We start from the raw sequence: 27,934 nt of genomic DNA on the forward strand, positions 1-27,934 counted from the left end.
TGTGGAAGCTATCGTTACAGAGGTGGTCTGTGGAGTGTTTGAGTTTCAGAGTAGAGAGTGTGAGTAGTAGTGGTAGAGTAGGAGTACGAGTAGCAGTTCGAGTACCAGAGGGGTAGTGGTAGGAGTGGCGGAAAGGGAAAAGGAGTGAGAAGGGCAACATATCCCTGGGTTCCATGATGGTGAAAGGAGTGAGCAGGGCACCATATCCCTGACGTTCGTGAAGTAGTATTAGTCAGGAGTAAAGACAGTAGGTAGCAGGAATAGCGAGGTAGTGAGTGAGAGAAACAAGCAGTAGAGTGGTAATTGGTAGAAGAAGGTGATAGCGAGCGCCAGTGAACAGAAGAGTCTGATAATTGGGAAGAACGCTAGTGAGTGGGAGAATGGAAGTGGCTATTGACATAGAGTAAAACAGGGATTATAGCTGGAGGAACAGTAAGAGGTGCAGAAGTAGAGTGAGAGGAAGGAGGGAAGAGAAGGTAACAGAGGTAGAGGTGTATTTGGAGGTACGAGCGATGGAACAGGAGTAGCAAAGAAAGTAAGATCTAAGGGTGGAGGTGGAAAGGCAGAGAGAGATTGAAGGGACAGTGATTTGGTGGGAGGAGAATATCTTAAAGAGACTACTGGTTCCTTAAGGGTCAGATTCGAGTTGGTGGGAGAGAAGCAAACGTGATACCGGGCAGAAGAAGGCCCCACTCATAACTGCCTCAGACTACTAGGCAGGCTAGGTGAGGGAAAGCCTAGAAGACCCCTTGGGAGACAGGTAGCCATCATCCTAGGGAAAACATCTTTAGTCCCAGTCAGAAGGCAACAGTTAGGGTTTACCTGTTTGAGAACTACTAACACCCCTCCATTAGGAACGCCTGGGTTAGGGAGATGGGAATACGACCAGGGAAGTTAAGACAGAGAGGGATGGTCCCAGCACCAATTTCCCTTAGATCCCGGGAGGCCCTGAAGAACCTTGAAATCGAAAGAGTCTACGAGTCAGCATGATTCTTTGTGGCGGACCACCCCATCACAAAGTGTAAGTGAAAAGTAACAATTTTCTCACTGAATACAATTTCAGACAATAATTTCTCAATTAAGCGTCTGGTTTAATGTAAAGTATGGCAAAATATGACATTTTCTTTGTGATAAAATTATGGAAATAAATTTGAATTTTTGTCGATAGTCAAACTTTGCTCAAAAACCTCATGACAATTGAATATGTTTAAAGGTTATATTTGGACACAAGTAGGTATATCGTGGGTATGACGTGGGCAACTAGGCTAGGGGTGATAACTATGGCCTTTTTTAGCCTTCCTCTGGGCTTTCACCTCCCCAAACCACGTCTCCCTGTCCCCACTAAGATTCACAATCTGTTCCTAAGCTATTGACAGGTAACCCCTACTATCGATAGCTTCCCTTTGCTAGAGGAGGGCCTACAGGCTGTGACCTTCTCTCACTATCTCCCAGGACTTTCTAAGGGCCCTCAAGACTCTCCTGTTTGTACTGGGATTTTCCTATCCAAAAGCGACTCCACAAACTCTCCTAGCTCACCATACCCTACTCTCCTCTCACACCACTCCCCCTCCTTCCTAATACCCTGTATCCCTCTCTCTCCACACTCCCCCCCTGATCTTACAGGTTTCTCCCACATCTATGCCTTCACCCTCCACCTTGCTGCTCCCTCTCTACCTCTTTTCCTCTCTCCCTCTCCTCTGTTCCATGTTCTCTCCTCTGTCTTTCTCTTTCTCTCTCTGCTCCTGTCTCCATGCAACAACTCCCTCCAAAACACAACCCTCCACACTCCCATCAGTACACCTACTTTCTAACTCCTGCCTTTCACTCCTCATTCTCTCTCTACCAACTCTCTCTCTCTCTCTTTCTCACCACACACACACATTTACACCTTCCATTTCACCAACTACTCTTCACTGCCCAACTCTTTTTCTCTATTCTTTCTACAGTCACTCTCACACACACTCGCAATCAAGCTACCCAAATGGTATAACTCTCTCACAGAATGCCTAACCTTCCTGCATTCTCTCTCCTAATTGGTCCACATACTCTTCTCCCTCCCCCCGAATTGTTCTCTGACTTGCCTATTCCATTTCAACCTTGCTCCCAGCTCCCATTGGTCCTCCTGATTGCTTGTTCTCCTGGGCCGATCTATGCTTTGTCTAGTCCCAGGAAGGTGGGGATTTCCCCAGTGAGAATTCAAAACGGCTGTAAGCCTTGCCCCCTTTTCAGTCTATGTGTGATGTAGTCGCTAGCTCACACAGCTCATATGGACCTGATTACAAGTATGGCAGAGCGGTAAAAAATTGGCAGTAACGGAATTACCGTCAATATTCCTGCTCTGCCATAATAAGAGTATGGCCCTGGAGTGGAGGATTTACCTCCAGCATCATGCTGGAGGTAAACACTCCAACTCTCTAACAAAAAATCTGCAAATTTGGCAGAATTACCGCAGTGGAATTACTGCTGCGGTATTTCTGCCAAAAAAGCCCCTTAGAGTCCTATGGACTCATTAAAAATGGGGAGTTACACCGCCACCGCGACTTGTAATCAGGCAGTATTTCCGCCGGACCAAGTGGCGGTAATGCTAATTCAGTTGGGTGGTATTCTGCCCAACCTGTAATGAGGCCCATAGTCTTTGTGATCTTAGTTTAACTGCTGTGAGCTTTCTTTCATCTGCGTCCCATCTTGGTGTGGAAGATTGGGTGTTGTATTTGTACGGTTTGGGTAGGGACATTTCTATTTCGTTTCCACTCTGGCTTTCTGCAGCTGGGTATCTTCTGGGAGATGTAATCCTGCAATAGATGAAAGAGACCTGGCCAATACAGTCTGTTAGGCATTGCGGTAAGGTCAGTGGTACCGATCTCCTGACACATTCCATACACTCTAGGGAGTCATGGAGTGGGGTCCCCCTCAACCCCTTCACATAACCTCTGGAGTAAGACAGACTCTGGCTGTTCCCTGTGTGATGAATCCAATGGAGGCATAACCGATTCCCTGGCGGTGGCCTCCTCCCATGTGACCAGGGGACAGCAACCGTTACCTATCTTGACCCTGGAGGCAGTTATGAGGGAGGATAACATGGGAGGAGATAACTACCAGGGAGATGTCATGACTTCTTTGGAGGAGTCACATTGTTCCCCCTTTTCCCCCATGAGGGCGCTGGACTGATGAACCTCTTTCCTCTCAAATTGACCCTCACAAGTTCAATTTGGCCTCTCCCTCCCTCTTGACCTGTGGCGTCCTTCCCTCAGGGCCCCACCCTCTCGTTGTGGCTTTTCAACATATACCTTGCCCACTTGATCTCCACCTTCTCTCCTCATTTCCTGTGCTATGCTGACGACACGCTGCTCTCCTTTAAGCTCCCCTCATCTTCCTCCTTTCCCTGTTCTCATTCCTGACTGTCTGACTGCTATCCCAGGATAGTGTGCTGCTAATGATCTCTGCCTTTATGTCAGCAAGACTCAGATTCTTCTCATTGGGACCCCCACTCCCTCCTTCCCACCTACACTCTGGCCGCCCTCCTTTGGCCCCTGACCTCACCCTTGTGTGAGGCAAGAAATGTGGGTGTCATCTTTGACTCCTCTCCTCATATCACAGACCTCACCAAGAAGGCCCATTATCGGCTTCACATTCTCAGAGGCATTCTCCCTTTCCTCACCTTCCCCCAGAAACTCAACGTCTCCAGAGCTCTGGTTCTCTCTAGGGTTGACTATTGCAACAGCCTTTTCCTTAATCTGCCTCTCTCCTCACTCCGCCCTCTTCAACTAATCCAGAATAGGACTGCGTGACTTATCCTTGGCCTCAAGCCCAGGGACCACATGTCTCCAGCCCTAAAATCTCTGCACTGGTATCCGGTGGTTGCAAGGATCAAATTCAAGACCCTATGCATCATCCATGAGGCTTTCTGGGGCCTGGGACCTCCAAAATTCAATTTGCTCTCCCTAAATACCTCCCTGCTAGAGTCCTTCACTCCTCTAGCTCCAACTACCTTCAGGTCAGAGTGGGGGTGAATCTCTCTCTCTTCAGCAGGAGCATCCCTACCCATCTCCATCTCGAGCCGGATCGCCTTGAGTTCCGGAAGCTCCTCAAGACCTTCCTTTTCTCCTCCTTCCTCTCTCTCTCCCTTTCCCCTGCTAGCCTCCTCCTGCCGCCATGGATGGATGCCTGATGTCCCTTATGAGGCTCGCCAGTGTCAGGCCATCCTTCATTCGGTCTCCACTCTCCCCCTTCCTACCAGCGCTTGCCCTTGGGCTCCCTTCCCTGATTGCCTTCAGATGCTGCTCTTTCCACTCCCCCCTCACACTATCACCCTACCCCTTGACTCCCCTGGCACACCTTAGCACTTGTCCAGTCCCCTTGGCCCCCTCTATCAACACTTGCCACCCTCCCACTGGCCCATCCCTTCCCTGATTTCCCCCCGCCGCCAGCACTTCTTGTTACTGCACTTGCACGATACGAATGTCACAGGACCGTTATTGTTGCTCTGTCCTATGTTCCTCCCCCCTCTTTTGTTTTGTGCCACCTGGAAACACTTTCTGCTGTATAGGCGCCATGCAAATGTTCAATAAATAAATAAAATAAAATAAGGAAAACCCTCTGATACCCGAGTTCTTAATGGCTTATTGTCCTTCTCGTCAGGCCCCCACCTTTCACCCAAGCACCTGTAACTCACATATACCACCTTTTGTTTGTGATGTGTCTTTGTGTGCAATCCGTGAGAAAAATCATCCAGGAGTTTAAAGCCCAAAGACAGTTATGGACATCAACTCCCATAACCACTCAGGCACTGAGACAAGGAGGAGAACAAGGGAGTTTGTGTAAAGTGACAGGAGCTCGCAGTACAACATTCGGATTAGTTGTTTTGCCAAACCTGCAATGAGCGGGACATTTAAAGATGGCAAGGGCACTATGGAGTTCAGCAGTGCAGGAAGAGACGTTGCCGTCCATGTTGAGGCTCCTGAACCCGAGGTACACAGAGAGAGCTGGCGAAGCAGAGAAGTCCACCGGGAACAGGGATAGAGATGCTGCTGACAAGCACGGAGGGCTGTGGAGATCCTGTGAGCAGTGCAGAAGCTCCTGGAGGTCAGGCCACTCGACTGGACAGCAGTCTTCAACCTAGGCTGCAAAGGAAAGCTGGCGTTTGACTGCAGAGCCGCGCTGGATGCTGTAGGAGCCTCCACACACTCCAGATTGGAAAGCGGGTGCAGAAGCCACACAGCAGAAGTGCAAGCAATATCTGAGGCACTGAAAGAGACCAGTGAGTCTGCCCAAGGCAGCTGGGAACCCCGGGGCATCCCAACAAGCGCACCAACAAGTGATTGAGTGGTGCAAAAGTGCTAATGCAGAAAATATACAAAGGTAACGTTTGTTTGAATGCAGTCAAGGCAAAGTATAAAGGCACGATTCAATAAGAAGAATGTTTGAATGCTGACAGGGCAAAGTATAAAGGCAAGCCCCAATCAAGCACAGATAATGAAATGCCAATGTGGGGGATAAGTTTAAGCAAGTACGTTTGAGCAAATATTACCACAGCTAGATATAACAAGGACCACAGGGTATATGCTATTGTGGTACACCAAAGACCTGTGAAACATGCAAAAGCACTGGCAGGTGAAAGCCCCAGGCAGTTGAATTTGTATTAAGGAACTGCGAAACCCATAAGAAATCCTGGTAGGTGAGTTTACCAGTCAGTTGAAACTGTACAAAGATTCCTGACAGGAGAGTACAGCAGATGATCTGAAAACCCTAAAGAGATGCCCTGGCAGGTGAGTACACCAGGCAGCTGAAAATTGTATAAAGATTCCTGGCAGGGGAGTATGCCAGGTAATTTGCAAAGTTACAAGAGCTTCTGTTAAAAGACTGTTAAATAACTTTCTGCTTGACCAAGAACTTTGTGATTCCAGTGAAGACACAAATGAACTGTTAGCTGAAGAGGCCTTTTGTTGCCATCCTGTTTAGGAATCCAGGGAAAGGGAACCCCCTTTGGGATGCAATGGCCTTTACCTTAGAGAACATTATTGTTGGAGTAACTCTTATGTTGTTTTTTTAACACTTTCTATAACATAAAGTTAAAGACATAACCTTGCACCTTTTGTTATATGTTTATAAGTGTGAGGGTCATGATAGGTTATTTGGACATAAGGATGGTTTTTAGTTATGGACATCCGACGCAGACAGATCCTTAGTTTTAGTTTTTAGGTAGGGAAGTTCCTCTTTAGAATAGGGCTACACAGACATTTTCCCAAACCATTTATTTTTTAATAAACATGTCTTTAAATGAGAATACAACAGCCATATGTCTGTCTCTCATTTCTGACCCCTCAAACCTGGTAGTATGTCCAGACTGAGAGGGGTTCCTCCACCCCTCTGAGAGGGTCATATCCTTTACCCTTTCACATGATCGATCCAGAAACGTCCCCATTTGCTTTCATTTTCTTTCTTTCCCTCTCATAATGAAACAGATTGTCTCTCCCTGTCACTCTATACCAGGCTTTGTCATAGCATCACCTAGAGATCAATGATTCTTTAATTTCTTTAAAAAAAAAAGATTTCAAGACTGATTGATGTGTTTCTAGCTCTGTGATATAAGAAAGAAAAGTATTACTCTACTTTTTTCATCGGTATCCTTCTGTTGCTAGGTAATCCAGATGCTCCTTGGGCAGGCGGTGGACGCTCTGGTGCACATTCACAAGCAGAACCTTTTTCACAGGTATGTAGGGTGCTTCTCATCTGGGGATGGAAGCCATGTGGGTTGGCAGGGGTTTTCAGTGCTTATTTATGAACATATCATGCAGCAGTCAAATTGAAATGTTTGCATTGATTGAACATTTACGCTATTGAGCTATTGCGCTATAGCTATGTAAACCTGTAACATCAGCGTTGCTTGTTAAATTCCACTTACCACTTGCCTATATCCTCATTGATAAGTGACAGGTCCAATATAGTTATCTCCACCTGCAGCGGATTCTAAGTGCTTGCCATTACCCACTAGGAGCTAATGAAGCAAATAGTAGCATAGATTGCTGCAAGCACTGCGCAGTCCGCACACCAGTGGCCTATTGTCCATGTGGAAATGTCACATATTAAGCCCTTGGATAAAACATCCGGTTAGCCTGTTCTTTTCAAATCAAAGCTGTGCTGTCTCAGCCCGTTATCCATCTGAGTTGGAAAAATTGACTACTGTTCAATCAGATAATTGCAGCTATTATCACAGAACCTAGATGTGGGTGAAATCCAACTGAAGCGCTAAATAAAAACAATCATGATGAGATCTGTTTTGTATCTGTATAATGTGACAAAGTCGTATATGGGAGCCTCAGTGAAGGACTGGGGTGACGTTGGGGGCTGGGAGCTACCACCCAGTCCACGATAAAGGGGCCCTAAGGGAGTGTAACAAAGATTTGCCTATCTCCTCTGTCCATCACAAGCTTGAGAGATGTTGCCCCTTTCACAAGCCCTAACCAGCGTTGGCAGGGAAGAAATGGGTGAAACGGGAGGGGACATGTCGCAAGGGTGGCGACCCACTTAAGCTTCAAGGAAAGTGCACAAAACCAATAGAAAGAAAGTCACAAGAACGAGGGTAATCTTTTGAAAGAGTTAAGATCTGAGGAGGAGAAGAGGAGCATTAAGGAGTAAGAGGAGGGGAAGTGTCAAGGCCTGAGGTAGAGGAGCAGTGTAATATTAAGGAAGAGGAGGAGAGGAGAAAGTTGAAATTGAAAGGTCAGAAAGGCAACCCTGGAGAGGAAGGAGGGAAAAGCAAGACAAAGACAGGGGGAGGAGATGCAGATCATAGCATGGTGCAACATCAAGGTGGAATGAGAAAGAGAGGGACCAAAGAGAGGAGAGAAAAGGTGGAGGTCGGGCAGGAGGAAGGAGAGGTGGATATCGGACAGGAGGAAGGAGAGGTGGATATCGGACAGGAGGAAGGAGAGGTGGACATCGGACAGGAGGAAGGAGAGGTGGACATCGGACAGGAGGAAGGAGAGGTGGACATCGGACAAGAGGAGGGAGAGGTAGACATCGGACAGGATGGAGGAAGTGAGGAAGAGATGGTGTCAAAGAAGGGGGTTGTGAGGAATCTGAGGGCGTCCTCACTTCTTTCCTCCCTGTTATCCTCCTCCCAGGTGGCCAGGGAAAGACAGTCACTATTGGATCCTGACCCTGGGGGTGGATATGCGAGGGAGCATCAGCTGGGTGGAGGAGACTTGGGGAGTGGGAGTGAGGCAGCCTTAGGTGAGACATGGTATCCCCCATTTCCCTTTCGCCATGAGCCCAATGTCCCCCAAGCCTTTATAGGCTGTTGTCAATCCCTTCCCTACTGTTCTTGTGAATCATTCCCTAAAACACACCAGTTATTTACCGGGACGAGGAAGAGACCAACTAGAGACACACAGCCTCTCTTCATTGATACACACATAAACATACAAACACCAGTTAGGTACTGGGAAGAGGAGGAGGCAACTAAGAGTAACAGAGAACTCCCAAACTAGCAATGAGAGGTGTGAGAAACCCCAGGGTGTTTTCACGGGTATACCCCGAGGTATTTTGTTCAGGTGGGCAGGGCATGGCTATCGCCTTTGGAACCAGACCCTAGGGGTGGACCAGTGCGGGAGGATCACCTGTACAGGGGGTCCTTTGGGGCTGCGGGAGGAATGCTCTCAGGAGAGATGCAGTATTGCCCCCTTTCCGACACACCCCTACCTGACACCCCCTCAGCCTACATGGGCTATGTTAAACCACATGTTCCCATAATTACCAGAAAACACTTTGACTTCCCAAGTCCCTCTCCCCCCTTTTCTATGGAAACATTGAGATGAAGAAGAGAGGGATCGAGAGGTTGAAGATCACTGAGAAGAAACGCACAATCTTTCTCATCTGAGACCTATTAAGCCTCCCCCTCACTATAAAAGGCAGAGCACACAGGCACACTCTGAGCGAGCAGGGGATGTTGGATGGTGCACAGAAGCCAGAGGGAGAAAACTCGAGCTGGAGAGACCCTGGAAGGCCTCGATTCCTCCAGGACTGCCTGATTGCTGGGCCTGTGAGTACAGGGAAGCTGCAGTGTGGAAAGGGAACTGCACTTCCAGGGAGACAAACCAGAGGTAGCTGGGGGTTACCTGACGGTGCCCACACCAGAGCTTCTTCCCTGGGCAAACCAGGCAAGCCCAGGCCTTTGAGGGGCCGGTGGCGAGACCCCGACCTCAACAAGTATCCCCATTAACTCATGCAGCTCCCAAAACTGCCAGAGTGCCAAAAGGGGGAGCTAGCAAAATGGGAGCAAAATTAGAATGAAGGATTCTTGGACTGGAAGTCCAAAGACATTTATTTTGTGAACTTTACGAAGGGTCCGAGCTAGGGATGTCATTTGGGGGTCGCCAGAGGTCGCTGCTGATTGGCCAGCAACTGCTGTCAATCTCTTGCGACCTCTGGCATTTCCTCTAATTGGCGGACGGGGCGTGGCAGCAGCACGTGTGGTTTCTTCGGCGCTCCTGTCCTCTGCACAGCGTGAAAGGCTGAAAGCCTGAAGAACACGGTAAGAGTGAGGTCTGGGGTGTGTACTCTGTGCTGCTGGGGTGGGTCAGGGTCCTCGTGTGGTGGGTGCTGCTTAAATGAGCTGGCAGGCCATTTTCTGAGAGGAAAAGAAAGGGCCTCCAACATCGTACTGCATAGGAAGGCGGCGGCGCTGCTGCGCCTTGGTTTCTGATAAGCCAAGCTGAATGCAGAATGCTGAATGCGTGAGGCCGAACGAAGCGTCTTATCCCAGCACAGCACACTGCGGGCCACAGCAGGGGCCTGCCGGTTCCACAGGTAATGTTAAACAGACACTTATTGCAACTTCATAAAAGTAAAAAGTTGCTCTCTTGTGCCGTAGCTTGGGGATGGCACTGATTGGATGACTGTGTGGCAAATGATGGAGAGCTACCGTGAGTACAGAGTGGATAGTAATGCTATCCAACAGATGAACATGCCAATGATATATAGAATTTGCAAATTCCCAAATGGCAATGCAAGTATCGCCTCCCAGCATGTCAGCTGCTGCATTGTAACAATGCCAACTGCGGGCTTCAGACTGTCCTTTCGTAAAGCGCCACAAGCAAACCAGAAGCGTCAGAGCGCTGAGCCTTTTATCCTCAGTACCCGGATTGCACAGCCCATCGCCGTTTTTCTTGCAATTATTCAACTTCAAAGCCATTTCTCTGCCTTTGCATTTGAGTACACCTTAATGACTATAATACCCATCGCCTTCCACAAAGCTGTGAATTTAAGTAAACGCTGTGTCTCAGATTAAATTCTTGCTCATATCCATTCATTTTTTTCAATGCTAGGGGAAGGAACCTCTGTATTCTGAACATCAGATATTTTACTATAAATAAGACTAACGTAATTATATGTATTCTTGTGTAGCGCTTTCATCCCTAGTTCGAAGTTTTGATGCGCTGTAAATAACAGGCATTGCTATCATTATCCAAATGGCACTCATGTTGAAAGATGATAAGGTTTAGCGTGTCGAGGATGGTGAGTTTCAAGCTCAACGCTGTGACCTGCGACAGAGATTGCCGCTGCAAATGCATTAACCTGCTTTGCTGTATTTCTCGCTAACTAACCAATGATAAAAGCGGCCGAACGGTTATCGTACTGGAGGAAGCACGAAATGCCATGATTAGAGTTAACAATGTTCCTGTATTATATGTCTTTCAGCATGTGTACTTAAATATAGGAGATCTAGAAGCGTCGAGAGGGTGCCAGGTGCCACAAAGCTGTGGACTTTTAAGAAAAGGCTTGTGTGTGAGTGGAGGGCGTACGAGCCAGGGAATCCACCACGGCCCAACAGTAGAGCCGAGATAACAACTATATTGGAGAACACCTACTTTGTTTTCTCTACATGCAGCCACCTCTAGATTCATTTCTCCATTTTAAGAGCAGGACCACAAGCACCAGAATGCAAAGCGAAAAATAGGCCTCAATGAATTAATCACTCTTAACACAAACCGACTTGAGTTTTGATAAATTCCTGTGGTTCATACACTTCCCATGGCAACATGGGTCTTGACACACTGTACATATGATGACCCATTCTTGTATGAAATGTCACAATACAGTGATATCACAACCATATTTTTCTTAGTGTAATGAGGGATAATGCTTTATAACATCACTTCCTGTGATGCACACAGGGCGGGTTCAAATGACATTACTTCCTGTGATGTCACTCTTGGGGTGTGGCAGTGTGGCGTCACTTCTGCTCGCCCTGGCGTCTTGGTGAAATGATGTCCCTGGTCCGGGCCCGGCTAAGGGAGACCCATCTGGGAACTTTGAGGGGTCCGAGCCTGATTGAGGGAGACCTGTGTGTGAACTTTAAGGAGGGGTTCTGAGCCCGACTGAGGGAGACCCCTGGAGCGAACCAAGAAAGAAGGACGCCAGTGACCTTCCCGGGTGAACGGCAGAGTTGGGGAGGCGAGGCCAAGCCTGTGGTACTAACCTTAACTCTTGAATTGGAAATCAGAAAATCAATAAAGAACCGCACACAGCCAGTCAGTTGGCAAGCGACCTGAGAGACTGGTGTGTGCTAAGAAAGATTGAGGTTTGCAACAATACACCGCAAGTGAAGGCTACACGTGTGTGGATGAGACGCAAAGAAAGGCAGACCTGTGAATGAACTTTAAAGTGAAGATAACTGTGGAATTAGCTATACTGAGTAATGGAGTAATGGAGTGGTCCTGCGACAAGGAGTAGCCCACTCGAAAGTCTCAGTGAAAGGTGCATTGTTTGAGGTAATAAAAGTAGATAAACTGTAAAAGTGAAAGTGAATGAAGTTAACCCTGAGAGAAGGGGAGAGGAAAAGCTGAACATTGAATTTTAAGTCAAACTGGTCCTGCGGTGGTCTGAAAAGGAAGCCCCACACATTTGAAAGTCTTTGAAATCCGAAAAGCGGTCTTAGCCCAACTTTGGGAGACCCAAAGGGTAAAAGGCTTGGGGAAGGGAGCCCCGGCAAGTGTTGTTTAAATGTGCAAGGTCTGAGCCTGGCAGAGGTGAACCTATATGAGGTCTGAGCCCGATAGAGGGGGATCCACGTGAACTTTATATTTTGAAAGGTCCAAGTCTGACTGAGGGAGACCGGTGTGAACCTTTTGTTGAACTATATATTGAAGCTGGAAAGAGCCTTTGACGTGGAAGGCCAGATGGGCCTCGATCCACGTTCAGAACTATTTCAGTGTTAAAGCCTGAGCCAGAGTGTGTCATCCTGCCTACAGAGACTGCATTATTCCGTGATGTCTGAACATGGGAGGAGAGTTGACTCAGCCACATTGATTCCTTATATTTTTGCACATTAACTCTTTTGCAAGTACATTTTCCCCACATATATTTTGTTACATTAGAGTTAGCTCTGGCATTAGGTTTTGTTAGCATAGGCCATCTTGTTTTGATAGACTCCACTAGGACTGTGTTGTTTATTATGTGATGGTCAAGTGTGCTCCCACCCTAGACGTAGGGCAAGATAGGCATTCTTCCAACCCTGTTTTTGAAAACAAAGGTTTTCCAAACTTATCTTTTGTGTCTGTCTTGCTTTTAATACCATGGTTTCCTAGTGTTTTTCTGACCAATCAGCCTGGCGGGATATTTAAAAGCAGGCAGATGGAAGAACATGATGTCAGCTTTGGAAGCAGGGTGCAGGACTGCTGTGCGAAAGCAGACTTCTCCAGGAAGACGGCGTAGCAGACCGAGTGCTCGAGGGACCATAGAAGATGCAGAGTGTATACAGCGGGAAACACGGCTGAAGGAGGCTGGGTACCAGTGGCAGAGTGTGGAAGAGGAACCAGCGTAAGCAGGAGAAGTCGCTCGAGTGAGGCCTGCGCTGCAAGATACGCATCGCTGGTGGAGCAAAGCCATAGAGGGCCGCTGTGGAGACTACGTGAGGAGCTAAGAGAGAGAGGGACACAGAGACAGAGAGAGAGAGATTGTGACCACCGGAAGCCGTTAGGAATGCCATCAGTACTGACCAGTGAGCCAGCCTAGAGAAAGGGGACACAGGCAAACATGTAAGATTTATAAGCAAGTGAAATTTCTGATCTTAAGAAAAGCAAGCATTTTGATGAAAACAACATTGAATACCATTTTAAAGGAAATCAGCATTTTGACGAAAACAAGTATATTGAATACCACTTTAAAGGAACGCAAGCATTTCGATGAAAAGAATCATATTGAATAACGATCTGAATGAAAGCAAGCACAGTGGAATACAGTTATGAATTAAACTTGTTTTGTTGAATCTCACGAGTTCAAGGAACTGTGCATATTAAGAGAACAAGCATTGGCAAGAGCCATAAAGGAACTGTACAAGCATTGGCAAGAGCCACAAAGGAACTGTGCATGCACTGGCAACAAGAGAATGGTGGCAAAGTAAGTAATGTGTGTCGTTTGCGCGACCATGTGGTCCAACAACTGCGCCCAGACCAACTAAACTCCTCTATGAAAAAGCCCCTCAAAGCACCATGAAGAAGCTTGTTATTTGTTCTAAAAGGAAACCTTGTGTGAATTGAAAGTAAGGAGTTGAATTCTATGAGACCGGTGAAAGATAACCAAGACCATCAGTGAAAGATAACCAAGACAGACGAGTGGGGAAGGATCCTCAGAAGTTGTGTTGTATTGAAACTGTTGAAAGACCTGAAATCTTGGGGAAGGGATCCCCCTTTTGTACTGTGAACTATTTGATGCTTGGGGAAACCTTTTGAAAAAGAGCTGGACAAAGCTCAGGACTTTTTATTTGAACACTTATCATTTTGAGGCTGACACCCCTGCATATTGTATACAAATAGACGTAAAGGCAAGTATAGGTTTTGGACACAGACAGACATTTGCTTCGTACTTCCTGACACAGACTATCCTTAGTTTTATTTTGGTAGGGAACTCCAACCTTAGCTTAGGACAAGAAAGGCCTTTTTCCAACCTTCTTTATATCAACACAAGTTTGTAACCCAAGCTTTCAGTGGGTTGTCTGTGTCTCATTCATGATGCCTTCACAGGGGCCATAGGAGAACAGGATGATCTAGACTTAAGCTCCAGCAAGGTTCCCATCTTGGTGGAGGAGCAGCACCTAGGAAAGCTCCCGACAACACAGTCACAGGGTTAAATCTCAGACTGCCAGGGCCCAACAAGATCTAAATAGTCTGACATCTGACCCACATCCTTACAACCAGAGGTGGGGGTGACCAGTTTTCCCAGAACAGAAAATGTGTACTGCCACATCCTGACATATTCTACATGACTCACAAATGAACGGAGGATTGCACAGGGGCAACGCGCTGGTCTTGGAAGCAAGACCACCCATAGCAACGAGGTTTGAATCCTGGATCCGTGCTTAAAAAACAAACTCGGCTATGGCATTAGGCACGTTATAAAAAAAAAACAATAAAATAAATAAACATACCCCCAAAAAGAAAGTGCAGGGCACTTAAAATCCCACGCACTGTGCATGCCTTTTTGTTGTTGTTGCAAGAATGCAAAGTTTAAGGGAGATGGGGCAGGACCCCTGACTGAGATCCTAAGATTGGTTTGAGTAGTTTTGTGTCTGTGAAAGAACTCCTTCAAGTGACCTTAATTACAAATCTCTTATTTCTTGCTTGAATCGTACACCTTTGATTCAAGTTGTCAATTGACCGGTCAGGTAGTCCGAAACGATTCTTGTGTAATTTCTACCTTTTTCCCTTTAACGCCTCTAACGTAATATGCAGCCTCTCAAATAACAAGATCAGAGTTATTGACCACTGAAGGGCTAATTGTCATGCCACCACATCCACCATGTCCTGGCTGCACCCCCCGGGCACTTAACTGGAGGTTGTACCCTCGTTGGCACTTATGACTATGAGAGACTGGTGGGCTGTGAGCAGGCCTCCGACGGCATGGCAGGCCTCAGCACGGCTGCAGGAACGCCACAAACACTTGCACCATGGGTACCTCCATCACTCCAGTTCTGTGCAGGCGCGGAGGGTCGGGCTGACCTCATCCATCGCCGTAGCAATGACACTGGGAGTTACCCTGCGTGCCTGGACAAGGATGTCTCTTAACGCGCTTTGTATATCTGTGTTGCTGGCCCTACGGGCCATTGCTTTTGGTCCTCCTGGACCGTTAATCTGCTTTTCTTCAAGGCCTTCGGCACTTGTTGTGGAGGGCCGGAAGAAGGACGCGGACACTTTATTGACATTTCGACTTGTTTGTTTATTAAATGAGAAGAATGAAAAGGCCTAACTTTCTCTATTGCTATGTGTGGGTGAACCCTGCATAAGTAAATAACTACGGTGATTGCCCATCATCAATCAGGAAGTCATAAAATAAAAAGTCCACTGTCCATAAATGAATCCGAACTTCAAAGTTCTCATTAGCAGGTTATGTAACGCTCACCTGATTCCCGTAGAGGCACCGGTCTTGACTGGGCGTATACCGTATCTTCAAAGGTGATGTGTAACACACGGCTGGCTCTTTGGGCTGGACCTCTGTGCACTGTATGTCTGACTCGAAGGGTAAGATGTCTGCAGATAGAAAATATGGGATTAAGGAACTGGGTTATTGAATGTCTCTCTCTTCTTCCCTTTCTCTTCTCCTGTAGAAGCCCAAAGGTTAACGCTCTCGCCTTAGGTAAGTGAACGCCGTGCTCTCCATCTGCCTCGGGGCAGGGTGCTGTAACCAGTTTCTTCACTGGATAAGGGGAGCAGGCCTCTTGACTTCAGAGGACTGCTGTCCGTCGTTTACTGCACGAACGGTAAGTTTCGAGTAATCCTAATGTCTTTAAAGTCTTTAGTAATGATGTTTCTTGTTTTGCAGGGTTCCGGCGATGGCGGATGACGGGCTGAAGTGAGTTGAAGATGGAGCCCGTGTGATGAATAGAAGCGCCTGGAAGCACGTAAGTAAGCACTTGTTGCCTGCTTCACGATGCGCTCTAACTGTCTTTTTATTTTGCAGGTACAAGTTCGGAGCGGCTGCAGGGTGCCGGAATACCCACTGGGTTAGATGTGGAAAGGAGTAATGGCACGTGAGTATTAAAGTTCCCCAATGTCTTTAAACGCACCTTGTTTTGTCTTTCAGATGCAGGATGCAGCGCCGAAGGCCTCCGGAGCGTGCGAAGAGTTGGTAAGCTTTTGTCTTTCAGATGCCGGAATGCAGTGTGAAGACCTCCGGAGCGCACGAAGAGTAGGTAAGCCTTTGTCTTTCAGATGCAGGAATGCAGTGTGAAGACCTCCGGAGCGCACGAAGAGTAGGTAAGCCTTTGTCCTTCAGATGCCGGAATGCAGCGCGAGGCATTGGTGACAGCCGATGGACCAGGTAAGTGAAGAGCTGTCACTGAAGACAGTAATGCTAACCTGTTCTTTCTTGTCTTTATAGGTGTTGCTGAAGACTGGATTCAGGATGGTAAGCCTTTTTCCTTAGGCCCAGGATCAGATGCAGAAGACACGATGAGCGTTCTGCTGCAGAGGATGCAGAATAACGCAAAGCAAGATTCATCCATCGGGTGTGGTTTAAATAGCCTCCTGTAGTGCTTAGGTGTCTCCTTCCACAGCCACGCCTAGGTAAGAAAAGAGTTCCTTCTTTCCAGAAGAGTTCCAGTGTTCTGAATCTAGGGAGTGGCTCCTCCCCCACCCAACAGGAAAAGTAGTTCCAAACAGAAGAGGATCAGAGGCTCAACTGGCAGGCAAGTAAGCAGCATGGTCTGCTGCAGGTAAGTCCACCCAAGCATTATGAGCCCGGCACTTCCAGCGCTGGGACTGGGAATATTTATGAGCCTGGTGCCACTGGCGCCAGGACTGGGTCCAAAAGGTCCCAATTGGGACTGGTTGGCACTCGGAACCTGGGTTATGGATCTGCTTCCAAGGGAGTTGGGAAAACCCTGACCTTTTGGAAGCAGAGATCATGACAGGTTAATTTTAAATAGTCTCTTGTCACCTTCTTCACAGGTTCTTGTAACTCTTTCATGGGTTTTCTCTCCTTCTTAGGGATTGTCTTTCAGGAATCACATTTCATGTATTCTCTCATCTTTTGCTCATCAGTGATGAGCCTTTTATATTTATATAACATATACTTTCTTAGCTGTGATGTGCTTTCTTGGTAGTTAATGTTCCCCCTCGCCTGGGTTAATTTGGTTTGTATTTCTTTTCTCTTATGAACTGCACTTGTCTTATCTTCATAATATTCTCCTTCTGATTTACAGTCTGTGCCTCTTAGCATGTGTGGTACTTTCCCCTCCTTTCAGGGTATTTGTATCCCATTTTTAATAATCTCTTTTTCAGCTTTTATCGTGATTCGCTCTCTAACACGGTTATGGGGTATTGCTACCCCTGTCCCACTGACCATGAAAACACCAGGAGGTCTTATCAGCATAAGAACACCAGGAAGAGGGTGAAGAAGAGACGACGTAAGGCGGTGACGGGCAAGGCATGGTGTCCCCCTTCCCCTATTGAAAACCAGCCCAACCTTCCCATGGCCTTTATGGGCTATTGTAAAACATCTACCCTCATTTTTCCACAATTCACCGATGACAGTACTTGAACAAGGGAGAGGCGACTAGGAGTAGTGAACACTAGTAACTCATTCCAGGAAGACGCTTGCAGAGTGCTGTGAAGATCAGACATGTCCCTCTAAATACAGTCAGGCAAGTCCAATTAAGAACTCACACCTGCAACCTGTCAAGTGGTTGCAGGTGTATATAATGAGAGGAATAAAGCAGCAGGAAGAAGCAGGGGGGCCTGTGTGGGAGAGACCAGCAGGGGATCCTGTTTGAAAGGAGGCAACCATGGTGGAACCGGCAAGAAAGCCAGGACGCCGGCAGAAGATCCTGAAGACCTGTTAAGCCCGGAACATGTTGGGCCGTTCGAAGTCCACGGGTTTGGGAGCCTCCGTGGTCGGGAAGCCGCAAGCTGGAGCTGCGGGCAAAGCAGGGGAAACCATGTTGTTGGCAGCGTCTGCAGAAGGGAAGCAGGGCTGCCGGCGAGTGCGCAGAAACATATGAAGTGCGAGCGGGGCTCGCGGTCACAAGCAACCCGCAGGTGGGGCAGAAGAGGAGCAACGCTGCTGCCCGAGCAGAACGCAGAGGACGGGTGAGTGAAAGTGAACATCACTCGAAGCCGGGTCGCTCCTTGGGGCTAAATGGAAGTGAGACGACTGCTGAATGAAGTAAATGAAATGTATAAAGTGAAATAAAACCCAAAGCTATGGGTTGAATGGAAATACAGCAGGGAAGTAAATCTTTGCTAATATTGAACACCAAACAGAACGAAAACCTTATGGGCAAAGTGACAATTGGCTGAAAGATAAATGTGAGAGTCCCATTTAAAAAGCAACATACGAAATCAGAGGGCAAGTGTGGAAGTTTGCGAAAAGAGCATGACAGAAAGGTGGGGAAGAAATAAAACCACCATAAAATAAACTTTATGCATGCATACAGTACGGCAAGGCTAAAGACTGGTGAAGGGTATGCGAGACATTGTGGCAAAGCCAAGAGGCTGGCCAGGAGAAGCCAAGAGGCTGGCCAGGAGAAGCCAAGAGGCTGGCCAGGAGAAGCCAAGAGGCTGGCCAGGAGAAGCCAAGAGGCTGGCCAGGAGAAGCCAAGAGGCTGACCAGGAGAAGCCAAGAGGCTGGCCAGGAGAAGCCAAGAGGCTGGCCAGGAGAAGCCAAGAGGCTGGCCAGGAGAAGCCAAGAGGCTGGCCAGGAGAAGCCAAGTGGGGGTGAACCCTTCACATAAAGCGAAGAGGCTGACAAGGCAAAGCCAAGTGAGTGTGAATCTGTACACAGGTGCAAATACAGAAGACCCTGTGGGTTTTCATCATCCTATCTAACAGCAGTATAACTGTACAACTCCATACCAAGCACCTGCTTCCTTAGCCTTCGCCAGCTCTCTTCTCCCCACAGACAACTGTACAAATGCCTCACTCTCATAAGTCTTTAGGCCTGTGAATCTGCCTACACTCTCCCAGGTTACCAGATATCAAAAGTTACAGCTCTGCCTTCTACCTGGTAGGATGCCACATGCCATGCCTGCACAGTCTGCGACAGAGAGACTGAGATGCTATGGCATTCCATTGCGTGCTTCATGGGCTGTAGCTGCCAGCTGCGTCAGTGATTGCAGCCATTCTTTTGCTCACTGACAGCAGTTGACTTTCCTGTTTTGGATCCAGGTGTCTGTGTTCCCCTGGTGCTCAGGGTTGGAGACTGCGGATGTTGGCATGGCACCCTGTGTTTTCAGGCCAGTGGGGGATCTGCCCACAAACGAGACACAATTCAGCAATCTACTAAGTAAGGTCCGCCATGGATAAAGGGTTGCGCTTTTCAGGCCATTGTATGTTGGGCAACCTCTTTACTCCTGCCTGCATTACTTGCTCCTACTTTTCCTTTCCTTTCCTTTCCGATAGCAAGCTGGAAGCAATATCCCTACAGGCAGTGAGCTGGGCATGATACCCCATGTTGATAGCAACTTGGGCACTTCATCTCTGAAAGCACAGTGTGAGAGCTGCAGAGCGAGCTGAGCACTATATACCAGGGTGAAGAGTGTGCTGGGGTGCTATCCTGTATGCAGAGCATATTGGGTGCTATATCCCTGAGACTGTGAAGTCCCTTTGCATAGTTTATTACAACCTGTTCGAGCTACAACAATAAATACCGTGGATCCTTAACTTTTACATTTGTTTGGCATAATAACCGAACAGAACATTTCTAGGTATACAATTGGCCTTAACACCCTGCCATAGAAAGACCATTTATTCTACCTTGTGCCTTTTCTGACATGTGTGGGAGGCGGAATAATGATCCTTTGCAGTCACTAGAAAAGCATGCCCAAGTCGGCGATTAGATAATATTTTTTTACAGACTGCATTTCAAGATGTAATGTAGTGGATGAGCAAAAACACTTCACGACCGAATCAAGCCCTTCCGTGCCAATCTTAAGATGCTGCCTTTCAATCTTTCTTTCACTAGCAGCCAATTTCCTGTCCTAAGAGCAGGGGTGATCTTTCCTCTATCCACATTTAAAATCAAAACTAGCTGATGCAGCATGAATAACCTGCAACCTCCGGCATGCAGATGTTGGCTCCTTTAAAGATTGTGGCTATCCTGTAACCTGATGTTGCTGCTCCATGTACATGGACCATCATCCTGAGGACTGATAATGACAGGTAGCCTTTTATTCCATGATTGAATCATACAATGCCTATTTGTGTTTCCTTCTGTGGAGAGCTTCCCTAAAAGGTATGTTTCACAGAGAATCCATTAATCAGAATTGTAGCTCTGCTGTCAATGGAACAAAGAACCATAAGTGGGCAGTACAAGTCTCTAACAGATGTTACATTATACGTTATGACGGGATCTTGATGTCCTCTTTGCAAGTGCCATGATCCATTGGGTAAGTGGAGATGGGAGGGAAGTTTGATGTGGTAATTGAAGACCATTCTGAAGGTCTTAACTAGGGGGGGAGGTCTCCATTGGAGAGTTGATGGGAGGAAGAAGAGAAATGATATGGCAGTGACTCCAGGTGGGGAGTAGTGTGCAGAGTAGTGACCAGGAGCTCAGAATACTGGAGAAAGGAAGTGGTAAGCAGATCTACCGCATGCTGGCAGCTGGGTTTCATGAGGTCTGTACTGAGGGAGATCTAGAGGTGTTTTTGGAACAGTTGAACAGGGTGCAAGTGGAGCAGTTGAGGACATTTAGTAAGACTTTTGAAGCAGTAGCAGAGAGGACAAAGGAGACCTGACACGTTCTTCGATCTTGCTCTCTAAATCAGCCGCTAGAGAGCTCACTACCCTATCTGACCCTACCACTGATGCAAACTAACTTAAATTAGGAGAATGACTCCCTTCTCCTGATGGTACTCCTGGTACCACTATATGTATTCCTGGTTAGTAATTGATTCGCAAATAGTCTCTTGTCACTTTAAGAATCAATCTCTTTAGTTCATGAACTGCATTATCAAATCTTCCTCTCTTTGTGGATCTCTTTTGGGACTTTCACATAAGTTCTATAACTCTTGTTGTTGGTACTGTTAGAATATCTTGGTAAAATGTTCTTGTTCTGGTAGGTTATCCTTCCCAGACAGAGATGTCCCCTTCAGTTGGGATACTTCTCTTGTTGTATTTTTCAATTGTCTATCTTTCTCAGACTTGGGTTCACACTTGTTTCTCTCCTTCTCTTTATACTTTTCTTGTATAACATTATAAGTTATTTTCACTTTTCCCGGGTTATTACATCCCATTGCTTTTCTTTACCCTTTGTTAGCTTTTTAATGATTCCTTTTCTAGGATTGCTATGATTCCATTTAATTTTTAAATAGACTCTGGGCCTCAATACAAGGTCGCCGGTAACCGGCCGGTGCAACTGGCGGGTTGCCGCCAACCCCGTAACACTGTTTCTGACACCTGATATCCCAGCGGCACCCTGGTGCCACCGTAATATCACAAGATGTGGCGGAACGGTAACTCCCCATTCCCGTGGAGTGCCATAAGACTTCCCCGGGTATGACGTAGCAGGGGAGTTCCCCAAGCCTACGTACGTACTTATCTGTCTCTGCTTCTCCCTGGCTTCTCAGGAAGGAATCCTTAACCTCCTTGTCTCAGTAGATTGGTCACTTTTATTTAAAGGGGTATACTCCTCTCCCATAAGATAATAGCATCAGTTAGGTGCTTCTTCGTCCCAGTCTGGATACTTTATATCTTCTTGTTCTTTTGAGCGTCCCATTTAGACTACGATATGTCCAGCCTGAGGGAGTTCCCCATGGGAACGGGAGTCATTGTCCCCAAAGAGGGAGTCTCTCCCAGTGAGGTCTGTGAGAAACCAGAAGGTGTCACCCACTAGTTCCCAGGGATCTGTCATCCAGGTGGCCAGGACACGGCCATCGCTTTTGTATCCAGTTCCGGGGGTGGACCAGTGCGGGAGGATCACCTGGGGGAGGGGTCTTGTTGGAGTGGGACACAGGATGGTGAGACGCGGTATCCCCTTCCCTGTAACACCTTTACCCCATCCTACCCGATAGGATATTTAGGAACTATATCCCGACCCCCTTTTACAACATGAATACTTTCCCACTGACAGCCTGCTCTAAGTGAAAACAGACTTACACCCGAGCTGTGTACCTGACAGGTCCCAATACTATGGTCGGGCAAGGTCAGGCAATTATCGACAATCACTCACACCTGACTTCCATTACACTTTCTCACACGGATAAAAGGTGGAGCATGAGAGTGTTAGGGAGAATTCTCATAAATGTGGCAATTCCTCTCTACCTTAGAGACCCCCAGCTCTTTTGCTGACCTTTGGGATTTTGAACTTTTTAATTCTGTGTGTTTTACTCTTGTGTTCTTTGATTATGGTGTTTTAAGATAACTCCATAGGCATCATCTTTATGTGTGTTACACATCACCCTCAGTGCAGTGACACAGGGATGTCTTTTAGACTTCCAAAAGGTTTAAATACCTTCTCTGGGATGAACTCCTGTTTCCCAGAGAATGTAAAGTTAAATTGTCTTTACTAGTCTTTTTAAATTCCTAGACCCAGCACACACTATCTTCTATAGAGTGCTGGAGGGGTTACCTAGTATCCCTTGCATCTAGAAAGTCACGTAACAATCAAATGCTACCCTTTCCTATAGAAATGGCTGGTGGCAGTGGTTTTACAACAAACTACCATGATTTTTCCCGACCGCGAACACCGGTAGCTAAAAATCGCGGGAGCCATGTTTCTCAAGATGGCGCCTTAAGCAACTTTGTTTAAACAGGTCCTAGTCTTCTTTTTTTGCTGTTTCTTTTTGGAAAGGTCCTTCTAGAGTTTGTCTCTGCGCGCCAAACCAGGTTTGGTCCCTTTGTTTCTATGCTTCAGGACTGAAGACCACCTCTGGCGTCTGAGTGTCTGGGGTGGGCTGGAAGTGAGGGAGGTGCCAGAAACTCCCTGTGCTTAGTCTCCTAGGAGACCCAAATGCACTCTGGCGTGATTGGTTGGCTGACTATCCGGCAAGGATAGCCACCCTGCTGAGTGAGTGACAGCTAGGCTGGAATGAAAGGGAGAAAACTGTTTAAAAGGCGAGTCTCTTGGACTGGAAAGCAGAGTCGACCACTGGAACAAAATAACCGAAGACAAGCTGGAAGAGGTCGGCTGCTGCAACTCCTGGACCGTTGGTTTGCCCGGTGAAGCCCTGCTGCAGGTCCGAATTGCCAAGTTCGTCTCGACAGAGAAGCCCCTACAAGGACGACTTCTTCCTTTGAGTTGGTGAGACCAATCAACTCATAAGCCACCTGGATACCCTTCTCTGAGCTGGTTAGGATTAACCAGGGAAGGACACCAGCTTGTCTGCTTGAAGACAGCTACTCGAACCGAAGATCTTCCATTTTGCCAGCTTGTTTGACCAGTCCCGGTGCAGTGCAGGAGTCCCCCGATGACCTCCCTCTTGTCCCCACGACTGAGGCTCAGGAACAGCAAGATCTGCAGGATCTGCCAGGAACCAAGTTCTTCAGCTGCATCTTTTCTTCATATTAAAGAACTGTGCCAACCCGATTGAGGCAACTTACCTCTCGCTGTGAAAGTTCGTGAAACTTTCCCAACTTGCAGGCCTAATCAGCTTGTGACCCAACATATGATCCTTTTTCATACAAACTACTTCTGAGAACTTTGGCAAAGACTTTACCATTTACTACAAGAACTGCTCTTTCCTATCCAAGACAATAGCCCATTGACTTTGGCCTAGGCCTACTGAACTGGATCGAGTGCTCTAGTGAATTGAAACTATTTGCACTGCCTAAAAGTATTTGTGATCTATTTTATTAACTTGTATCTTTCAATCTATTTAAAGTGACTGCAATGCCATTTTGATCCTATTTCAGGAGAGCCTAATTTACTCAGAAACTTATTGGTTTGGTATTGAAGTATATTTGTGTATGATATTAAGTTGCCTCCTCTAGTGAGTGTTTTTTAAATGATTGTGTAATAAATTAATAAGTGTTTTACCAAGAAACCTTAAGTGTAAGTGTCTACTTGAACCACTGTGTTTGTAAGACCTCTGTGTAACATCCTTTTACTTCTCACATTCCCTCTTGAGATAAGCCTGGCCGCTCAGCTCGCTACCTCAAACTGTGTAGTGCAGACTTATACCAAAGGTTGGTTTTGCTTACACCTGTAGTCCTAATTGTATGTGGTGGTCCCAGAGGTTACTGCATGCAATTCTGCCTAACGGAGAGCACATTCTGAGCGAGGCAAAGCACACAAGGAGCAGTTTCGAGACGGCAGCTGAGCAAGAGAGGAAAGGCGGCAAAACCGAAGGGGATCGCAAGGAGGGAAATTCCTTTGACATTTTCGACAAGCAACCGTTACTTTCCAGAATCCTCGAGAGAAAGCGTAAGACCAGAAAACCAGGCTGAAGAATCCTGCATTGTGTGTCGAAGATACCTGGGGTCCTCCTGCGTCAGAAATCAAGGCAGGGAAAATCACCAGCCACCATGGTACTGTCCTTGGCTCCAAGAACAAAGCTGCTTCATTGAAAGCAACACAGCCGGTGAGTTGTGGAGACTGATACAAGACCGGTCTGTGCTGAAGCCAAGGTTGCAAGCAGCATTGGAACGAACATTGTTAAAAAGGATGTAATAAGAGATGCGAGTGAAGTTAAACTGCTGATGAGTGATTGAACTTTAAAACAAGCTGCAATACCTTTGATGGAGTGTTCCGGCACCGCGTGGGTGCTCAATCGAAGGTCTCTGTAAGGTATCCAGCTGAGAAGTAATAACAGTAGGTACATTTTGTCCGAGCCCGGCGGAGAGAGACCAATTGAAAGACAACTAATAAATGTGAATTGAAGTGGTCCTGCGACGGGTCAAGCAAAATCCTCTACACAGTCGGAAGTCTTCGATTTTGATGAAATAGAGAAAGTTTGGAAAAGCACATGAATCAATTGAAGGTTTTGTGTTAAAGTGGGTCTGAGCCCGACTGAGGGGGGACCCCTGGTGAACAGAAAATCACCCGGGAAGTTGTGTAAGTGAAAATCCTAAGAAGAAAGGAACTGTACTGTTTTGTCGTGTTGCATCAGGCCCTCTGAAATAAGAGACTTTGAATGACAGAGTCTTGGCACAGAAGGTTCTGATGTTGAAGTCTTGAACTGCATCCTCGTGCTAGAGAAGCTAGGGAGCGTGCTAAGTCAAGTGTGCCACATTGCCCCGTGTTGAAAACGTGGGGAAGGGAAGCCAACATCTTGAATATCTTGACATATCATTTCTTGAACACTTCTCTTTTTCATAAAACAGTTTCCCACACTATTTGTATTTAGAAGTAAGGATTGGTAATAGGTTTATTAGTATAGGCCCTTTTATTTTGACAAGACACTATTAGGACTGTGTTATTATTATTTGATGGTCGTAGCTTACTCACATCTTTAGATTTAGGATTAGGTAGGTGTTTTTCATACTTCGTTGAAGTTCAAGAAACACCCATGAACTGTGATCACTTGTGTCTGTTTTACTGTTTGATACAGTGCCTCCCTTACAGGTCCCACTTGCCTCTGCCACTAGGGAGGGTACTGCAGAGCAAGCTCACCTACCTAGCCTCACAGGAAGGAGCTCCCCCTTGGGGGAAGGGACACATTCCCTCCATTCATGCATGTATGTATGTATGTATGTATGTATTTATTTTTTGTATAGCGCCGATAGCCCGTGGGCATCAGGGCGCTTAGGCAAACAACGAAAAACAAAACAATACAATAGGAACGTCTGCGCTAAGCCATGAGGTGGTCATAATCCCCCAGTGCATTTGCAGATTTTAGATTTCTGCAAACCTACTACTCCTCTACAGGTCAGATATTGCACAGGTGATTCATGGTCATTTGGCACCCGCACAAAACACTTCCATTTCAAGCTTAGTGGGCCAGACAGAAGACGAAGCCAGGCTGATCAGTGATTATCCAATTCAGTCGGTTGCCCTCATTTGTATTCATTTGGCATTGTTGATAATCACTGCTTTCTCTATTGTAGAAATCTAAAGCCCAGCAACATCGTGCTACAGAACGAAACATGTTTTGTGCTTGGGGACTTTTGCGTGGAAACCCTCATGAATGATGAAATGAAGCTAAAGATACGGATAGAAGATGGTAAGTAGTTTTATTGCCACTTGTGGCGAATTGTCAAGAAGTTGAGTGAACCAAAGGTATATTTTTTTTAAGTTTTTTATTAGATTAAATTGTCAAGGTTACCTGTGTGTCACCTGTAGTGGAAGGCCAGGGCAAACCACCTGCATGTAATCTGACCTCTGGAGGTGGTATAAGGTGGATTCCCCAGAGCTTCCCCAGCTCTACACTGAATGATGGTTGTAATGCCCTTCTAGCATGTGTCCCAACCCCACCCTGACGCCTTTGAAAGCTGTCCAGCACACATCAGCTTGCTTCATCGCAGGACTGAATACATTCAACCACATTTCCCCCACTCGGAAGGAACTACACTGTCTACCACACCAAGCTCACTTCACCATCAAGACATTCTGCATACCTAAATATATACAAGTCTTAAAATCCAGACAGCCCAACATTATCACACTATATCAGAAAATCCAATGGTAACTAGTGGAGGTGGAACAAAAATAGGATGATCTGGTCAAATTTATGTGCACCCACCACAAGATGTGCTGTGTGCAAAACTGATTTATATGGGGCCATAGAAGAAGCTGGAAGACCACAAAGCAAGGCATTACTGCTGTCCAACCTTGAGAGGGCCAAGGCTTGAACTGAAGGTAGGCAGGAGCATGTATTATTCTTTCACCTTAGCAATGAAAGCTGGTGAAAACAAACCTGTGCCTCCTTGCCACAAGTGAGGGTGTAAATGAATAGACTCATAGAAAAATGAACTTTAGAAAAAGAGTAGGGGACATTTTTAAAGATGGTAAAGATGGTAACCAGAGGTATGGTTATCCATGGTTTCACGAGATTGCGTCGAAAAGGACAAGGTTGTGTCTCTCCTTGTTGGCCTCTCGATATTCACCACCTTTCTCCTCCTCTTGAACTGCCGGGCCTGAATAGCTGTCTCGTGCGGTTTGTCTTGCTCGAACTGTGCTCTTTTGCTCCACCTTTTATCCCTGTGGGGAAAGGAAAGGGCTGTCAGTTGTGTGTGATTTTGGTCAATTACCTGACTTTGCCTGACCCTGGTATTGGGACACATCAGGTAAACGTCTCTGGTGTTAGTCCGTGTCTTTCATGTTGTGCGAACGTGTTCGTGTAAGAAAAGGAGGGGGCAGTGTTTTTGAATGTCCTACGGAAGAGGATGGGGAAAAGGTGTGCGTGTGCAAAGAAGGGGGATACCACTTCTCAACCGTCTGTGTCCCACTCCCACTTCCCAAGGGCCCCCATCCAGGTGATCGTCCCGCACCGGTCCACCCCCAGGAACTGGGTGCAAAAGCGATGACCGTGTCTTGGCGACCTGGATGAGAGATCCCCGGGGACTCGAAAGTGAGACACCTTCAGGTTTTTCACACCAGTGAAAACATTTGTGCGCTTCTGTTTTGGGTTCTTAGTGGTACCTGCCTTAGTTCTTAGTGGTACCTTAGTGGTACCGGCCAACGTGGATGGTGTCCTTTTACAACATCTGTGGCAGCATTACTTTTGCCATTTCTTTCCCCTCCCAATAGGATAAGGTGGGTTGGAGAATTATCCTCAACCTCTTCAGAGTAGTTCGCACCTACGTAGAGGTTCAAGATTGTCACTGAGCAGTAGGCCCTATCAAAAGAATATGAGCATCTGCTCAATTTGCAAGGCGCTGTTAAGGAGTATGTGCAGTGACATTTTAATCTATGCTGGGTCTAATGGTGCAGTGTATGGTAGTGGATCCACATCCCAGGCTGCACATGGGTTGCACATGGCCTCGCTCTGGCCACAGGACATGCCACCCCAGAAGGAACTGACTCCAGTTCCGTCCACCATGCATCCGGATCTCCATTCATGGCT

At 46.9% G+C, this 27,934-nt stretch overlaps 1 protein-coding gene across 1 annotated transcript in view; it reads left to right on the plus strand.

Moving 5' to 3' along the window:
* STKLD1 (serine/threonine kinase like domain containing 1) overlaps nucleotides 1-27,934 on the plus strand; it is a 595,840-nt gene that overhangs the window by 163,921 nt on the left and 403,985 nt on the right. Inside the window, exons 6-7 of the mRNA XM_069609351.1 lie at nucleotides 6,639-6,709; nucleotides 25,977-26,092. Coding sequence (XP_069465452.1) covers nucleotides 6,639-6,709; nucleotides 25,977-26,092 — 187 coding nt within the window. The remainder of the gene's footprint in view (nucleotides 1-6,638; nucleotides 6,710-25,976; nucleotides 26,093-27,934) is intronic.

Source organism: Ambystoma mexicanum, chromosome 8, assembly GCF_040938575.1.
Source record: "Ambystoma mexicanum isolate Mex_15411 chromosome 8, UKY_AmexF1_1, whole genome shotgun sequence".
NCBI classification, from domain to species: Eukaryota; Metazoa; Chordata; class Amphibia; order Caudata; family Ambystomatidae; genus Ambystoma; species Ambystoma mexicanum.